At 49.6% G+C, this 6,655-nt stretch overlaps 1 protein-coding gene and 1 long non-coding RNA gene across 19 annotated transcripts in view; one reads left to right on the top strand and one right to left on the bottom strand.

Moving 5' to 3' along the window:
- Positions 1-4,276: 4,276 nt before the first annotated feature.
- Positions 4,277-5,435, bottom strand: LOC116078311. The gene is made up of 3 exons (XR_004113500.1): positions 4,928-5,435; positions 4,652-4,693; positions 4,277-4,541 (listed from the first exon to the last, which is right to left on the bottom strand). It is a non-coding gene; the product is annotated as an uncharacterized LOC116078311 (long non-coding RNA).
- Positions 5,436-5,539: 104 nt separating this feature from the next.
- The window catches only part of Afdn (afadin, adherens junction formation factor), a 142,327-nt gene continuing 141,211 nt past the window's right edge, over positions 5,540-6,655 (top strand). For 12 of the 18 annotated variants that reach the window (XM_031353417.1, XM_031353407.1, XM_031353402.1 and 9 more), the window contains exon 1: positions 5,568-5,803. In XM_031353417.1, the coding sequence (XP_031209277.1) occupies positions 5,699-5,803 (105 nt within the window). In that variant the 5' untranslated portion in view covers positions 5,568-5,698. Of the gene's footprint in view, positions 5,804-6,464; positions 6,569-6,655 lie in introns of those variants that run through there. The other 6 variants (XM_031353414.1, XM_031353412.1, XM_031353410.1 and 3 more) reach the window with 2 other exon arrangements.

Below are 6,655 nucleotides of genomic sequence, written 5' to 3'. Positions count from 1 at the left end.
TTTTTTTCCTTTTTTTGTAATTTACAGATACACAAGTAGATAAAGAAGAGGTTTCTCTTAGGCACACTTTCAGAATTTCATGAACAAGGCATTTCTCAACTGTGGAGAGCGGTAAAGCGGGAGAGGCATTCGCCATGGCAAGATGGCACCTACTTCCGGGGTCAACTCCTGGTAAACAACTGTTTGCGCATGTGCGTAGAGTGAAAGACGCCTAGTCACGGCCCATCCCGGGGCGTCACGTGGGGTGATGAGCCAATCATGGGCGGACACGCCGCGCTGTGGGCAGACACGCCCACACTGTGGTGTATATAAGCAGTGCTGATTATTGGCTCGGCCTTTTTCCTCTGGAGGAGGCAATAAAACGGTTGCTGCAGAAGGATCCTAGTGTCCGTGTGTCTTCTTGCTGGCGAGACGACTGCGTGGGCCACACTCAACTGCTTTTTGTTTCTTTTATTTTTATTGTTGGTGAGGCCCTGTAAAGTGGCATTTTCTTTTCAATTGATATGTTCTGTTTACTTCTAAAATAAAATTTGTGGATTGTGGTGACTCATGCCAGTAGAATATACTGAAAAGGTGGAGGACAGTCTGGGTTATACTTTTTAAAGCTAGGTGTGGTACTGCACACTTTCAATATCCACATCCAGGAGGCAGGGGCAGGGACAGGGGCAGGGGCAATCTCTAAGACTTGGAGGTGAGTCTTGTCTACTAGTGAGTTTCAGATCACCCAGGGCCTAATGTTTGCTAGGTTTCATACAGAGACCTTGTTTTTTGTTTTTTTTTTTTTTTTTTTTTTTTTTTTTTTTTTGAGATAAATTTATTCTTTTTGTTGTTGTTGTTTGTTTTTTTCGTATTCCTTAAAATTTATAAAATATTATATAAATAAAAATAAGTATTATAAAAGTTGTTTGATATAAAACAACAATCGATTTAACAGAGACTTTGTTTTTTTAAAAAAAGATTTAATGGGAATTTACATTTTAGAATATCAGCTTTCCAGCAAAATTAAACACACACATACATTCTTTATATAGCCCACATTAAATATTATGTTTACGTATACTTTTTTAAATTAGGGGCATGCAAACATACAAAATAAGTTGATAAATTTGGTTTGTTCTTATAATATTATGCATGGAATGTCTTCCTAGTACTGTTGGAGGCTTTGTAAAGATTTGGGGTGGAAATAAGGTTTATCATGTGGCTTATCTTGGCAGCATTTTAATGTTTTCAGTATTGGGGATTGAACACAGGTAGATATACTCTACCACTGAGCTATCTGCCTTGGAAGCCCCTTCTGTCTATCCATACCAGGGAGAAGGTGAAGTCATACTAACACTATGTAGTGGATCAAACCATTTGTCATCAAACTCCACTGTCATGTCCCTGTTTTGAGACAGGGTCCTACTTTGTAGCCCTGGAACTCACTGTGTGGAGCAGCAGGTTGGTCTGAGTCACAGAGATCTGCCTGCTAGGATTAAAGAAGGGCATGCATCACCACTCCCTGCTTCTACAATTGTTTCCTATCACAAGTCTCTATAAAAACGGCTTTCTGGAAATTTTATGAGGAATTCTAAGTGTGACCAAATATCAGGCACTAGAAATATGACGGGGTAGAAAGGTTTATTAAGTACATACCTATGGAAACCTAACCTGGAACTCCTCCCTCCCACCCTTCTTTTCTCCCTTCCCTTGTTCCTCGCATAAAGAAACTAATCAACATTGAGCTTTCTAGCCTGCAGGTTCTGAAAAGGAGTTAGCTGTTTGGTCCTTAAGGTTAACAGTTAGAATAGCTTTTGTATGTAGAGGCTTCTGCAGAAGATGATCTCTACATTAGCGCTGCCTCTGCCTGTAACTTTATTACATCCTCTAACTTTACATTTTAAAGACCACCCTTTGATTTATCTATTAACATGACTTGTAAGCCAATTTGTGCAATTATAGAACTGAAATATTTCAACATTGTACTAACTCGCCAAAGTACGAAAGTTACTGGGCATCAAATGATCTGTTAGTCATTAGATAACAGTTGCTATATGTGTCATTTGCTTTTCTGGGATGTATTTATCATCTTTCTGGTATTTCTTTCCTGGGGCTTGTGCAAACTAAGGCAGAAAAGGGCTTATTACAAACAGTTGGTTGTGGAAATTTTTTTGAAGATTTATTTTATGTACGCGTGAGTACACTGTAGCTGTCTTCAGACACACCAGAAGAGAGCATTAGATCCCATTTCAGATGGTTGTGAGCTACCATGTGGTTGTTGGGAATTGAAGTCAGGACCTCTAGAAGAGCAAGACAGAGCTTTTAATCTCTGAGCCATCTCTCTAGCCCCAGTAGAATTTAAGGATACTTTACTGAAGATAAATTTCAAAGGGGATATAGTTCAGTTGGTAGAGTACTTGCCTAGCATACAGGAAGCCAAGTGTTCAAATCCCCAGTACAGTATAAGCTGGAAGTGATGGCATATAGTCCTCCCCACCCCCCAGCCCTGTTACTCTGGAGGTACAGGGGAGGATAAGAGTTCAAGGTCATTTTTGGCTACAGAAAGGCCAGTCTGAAAAACAAGACTGTCAAAAAAAAAAAAAAAAAAAAGGAAAGGAAAGGAAAACTAACATCTATTAACTTATTTGTTCTCACATATTTTCCCCATTATGCAAGTATTGATGTTTTTGTTGTTTGTTTTTGAAGACAGGGTTTTTCTGTGTAGCCCTGGCTGTCCTGGACCTCACTCTGTAGACCAGGCTGGCCTTGAACTCACAGAGATTCACCTGCTTCTGCCTCCTGAGTGCTGGGAATAAAGTGCATGTCACCACTGCCCAGCTCAGTACTCATGGTGTTTACTGTTTAATACACAGCTAATATATTTTAATACCTTTAAAAGGGAAAATCAAGATTTAAGTATAAAGTGGGAACTTAAATCTTCAAAACCGACTAACCAGATTGCAGTCAGCCTCATCCAGTGCAGCCTTGTTTGACTTCACATTTGGTCTTTCATTGAATCTGTTTCTGTATTAGATGTGGTTAACAAAGCTCGGGGTGAGGGTGGGGTGGGGTAGGTGTGACCAGTCACCATGCTTATGGACAAAAAAGGATCAGGGTTTCATCTTGACTGTCATTTGAGTATCTTTAAGCATAACTCTCTTTATGATGCGGATGAAAGAACCTCATGAACTTGGGAACCTCTGTACCACTGAATTGCAGCCTCAGTGAGCCCTTGGCTTAAGCACCTGTCCTCCTCATATTCAGGATATAGGTTGTACTACCACAGCTACCTACATCCCTTCCTTCTTTTATGGGCATCATGACACATGACTCAGAACATTGTTTTGCTTCCCTTTTCTTTTTCTTGAACTTCTGGTTCACCACAGACAATGACCTTCAATGCCTCATGTTCCTGCCACGACTCCCTGTTCTTGGAACACAGGCCTGGCCTACCATTCCCCATTTATCTCTGTGTCTCAAACAATGAGGATTAGTGGAATAATGGGCCAGCTGAAAGCTTTCCTTGGCTGAATATATAATAGTCTCTCTCTCTTTTTTTTTTTTTGAGACAGGGTTTCTCTGTGTAGCCCTGGCTGTCCTGGAACTCACTCTGTAGACCAGGCTGACCTCGAACTCAAAGATCCGCCTGCCTCTGCCTCCCAAGTGCTGGGATTAAAGGCGCGCGCCACCACTGCCCGGCATTATAATATTATTATATTATAATTATTATTATAATTATTATTATTATTATAATTATTATAATATTATAATTTTTCAAGTGTGAGGAAAATCACAGGTATTCTGTAGATTTCAAGTTGCTTTTAAGCCTTTATCAATATATTAATGACTCAGAATGAATTATACACTGGGAACTGATTCACTGGTCAAGATGATACACATGGAGCTTTTAACGTAAACCAGAAACCAATGGCAGTGGACATGGATTTAGAGCCATCTGTAAGCCCGGCACTGTCTGTTGGTTTCTCTACATACATATTTCTTCCCATAAAAACAACACTGTAGAGAGCCACTCTTGGTTTCTAGCAATACTAAATTTTCCCTTTAGCAACACAGTGGCATGGGTGTTAGTTGTCTAATTGCTAGCTTTGCAAATTCTGTAAAAGCCAGTTCTTCAGCAGGAATACAACCCATGCTGTGAAAACCAGTTTACATTGGCTCTATCAGGGAACTATGAGTGTGGAGGCTAGTGAGGGTCTTGAGCTGCACTGACAATCCCGTCCACACAGAAGCCCACGAACTTAAAGGCACAAAGGAACAGAACGCTAGGACAGGAAGACACATTCACACACATATGCTTTTTTTTTTCTTTTTCAAATAGCCCCCCCTTTAACTTCCAGAAGAGGATGAGAGGTCTATAGAAGAATTCATTCCCCCATGGCACGAGTTCAACACCAGGCTCCTCTGCTGAAAAGCCTCCTTATGTAGCCTTGCTTCCCTCGTGCAGTCGCAGAGCAAATGGAGACAAAGCCCAGCCTGGAGGACAGATGCTCTTCTTTCCTACAAAAGCAGAGATCCAACTGGTAGACAGCATTATCTTCTCACTGGAAAAGGGAGAGATAGCAGAAATAAAGAGGACATGTCAAAAACAGCGTATTACTCTCTTAGCTCTGGTGAAGGCTTTCCCTTAGAGCATGCCAAACACCAATTTTACCTGGATGAAGGGGTGGGGGGAACAGCTCTTTCCGAATGCGTTCTCCAGTGAACAGATATTTTTGGCACGGAAGAGGCAATGAAAAAGACAAAGAAACAAACGTTCTCTAAAACCCAGAGCATTTGATGTTCAAATGAATTTTGGGGGTTTCTAGGTTCACCGGGACGCTTTAAAAGGTAAAAAACAAACAAACAAACAAACAAACAAAAAAAACAAAAACAAAAAAACCCAAAACAAAACCCAAAAAACTCACGCTAGTGTCTCTCCCCTTTCTACCTCGGGTTCGCTGTTTCCCCGGAGGTGGTGTGCGCTCCCCAGAGACACAAAGGACGCCGCCGCTCCCTGCCCGGGGCTGAGGAATTCGGGGTATCCAAAAGGCACCCTGAGCCGGAGGAGGAGGGCTCGGAAAACATTTGCACTGACGCTCACACACAACCATAATAATTTATCTTTCCTCCGGAGAAAGGTCAGCGGCGATTTGACCCCAGCAGCTAGCGCAGCCCAGGCGTCACGGCCGCGGCGGGATGGCCGGCCAGTTTGGCCGGCTGCGCAGCCCACGCCCACCTGTCCACCCAGCTCGGCAGCTCTGGGTCGCCCCGCCCGTTAGGGCGCCGCCCCGCCGCTCGCCCGCCACACCTCAGCCCGCCCAGGGCGGACCCAGTGCGGCCGCAGGACTGGAGCGGTTCGGGTCAGGATTCACGCCTCCCGCACGGAGCGAGGGCCGCCCGCGGACACCCGGCGCGCCCCCTATGCACGCACGCACACGCGCGCGACCACGCGGCAGCACCTAGCGGCGCGGCGCGCGCTCACGGGGACGCGCACGGCGGGCGGGCGCGCACGGCGGCGGGAGGGCGGGGGACGGCGCTCGGCGCACCGGCCGCGGCTGAGGCGGGCTGAAGGCGGCGCGGGCCGGACGCGGGCCGAGCCCGGCGGAGGACGCGCGGCGGCGGCGGCGGGCGGCGGGAGGCGGCGGCGGCGGCGGCAGGGGTGGTGAGGCGGCCTGCGGTGTTCCGGCCCGGCTGGCCGTGGGGAGGAGCGGCTGCGATCATGTCGGCGGGCGGCCGCGACGAAGAGCGGCGGAAGCTGGCCGACATCATTCACCATTGGAACGCCAACCGGCTGGACCTGTTCGAGATCAGCCAGCCGACCGAGGTGAGCGCCGCCGCCGGGCTGTGAGGGGAGGGGGCGTGCGCCGGCCGGCGACGCGGAGGCCGCGGGGAGGCAGAGCGCGGTGGGGTCCTGCGGCCGCCCCTCCCCCGCCGGCCTGCCTGCCCGGCCGCCCGCGGACCCGCCCTCGCCCGCGGCCCTGTCCCCTCGGCCTCCGCCCACCGTGCTGGCCAGCGGGGTCCCTAGGGGCGCTCGTCCTTGTCGCCTACTGCCGCGCCCCGCCGCCCGGGCGGGGTCCAGGGCAGCTTGGTGGCCCGCTCAGCGGGCGGGCCGGCCACCTGCGCGCGGAGACGCACCTGGCCGTGCACTTGTGTCCCTGGGAGTCCGCCTGGGCACCCACGTGTGTCCTCAGACCCCACCTGTGTCCCCCCACCTCCCTTCCCATCCTCTTACTGTGTCCTCAGGCCCCGCTTGCGCCCACGGGACTGCACCTGGCCGCCCACTTGTGCCCGCACGACCCACCTGTGCCTCCTGACCCTTACCTGCCAGCGCACCGGGCCCCCCCCCTCGCGGCCCACGCAGGCCGTGGGCCTCCCCCCACCCCGCGGGGTGTGCTGCTCGCGGCCGGTTTCTTTGATGGCGTCTTTCCTGAGGTCGGGACTCGGATCTCGGCCCCCCTCCGAGGCCACGTGACCGGCCGGTGCCGGCGGCGGTGTGAGCCCCGTGCGCCCCACGGCACGCGTGCATCCGGGGCCTGCTCGGGGCACGGTGGCGCGCAGCGGGCGGACAGATAACTCCTGCTCCAGCCCGGTGCGTAGGCGGTGCGCAACGGGGCTGCGGGAAGAGTTCTGGACGATCTCGGGGGCTGGGGTGAGGGCAGGTAGCCAGCCGGTTGGT

The sequence above is a fragment of the Mastomys coucha genome, unplaced genomic scaffold (genome assembly GCF_008632895.1).
Source record: "Mastomys coucha isolate ucsf_1 unplaced genomic scaffold, UCSF_Mcou_1 pScaffold5, whole genome shotgun sequence".
NCBI classification, from domain to species: domain Eukaryota; kingdom Metazoa; phylum Chordata; class Mammalia; order Rodentia; family Muridae; genus Mastomys; species Mastomys coucha.
Note: the sequence above shows the minus strand (reverse complement) of the source record. Positions and strands in the feature narration are given on the sequence as shown.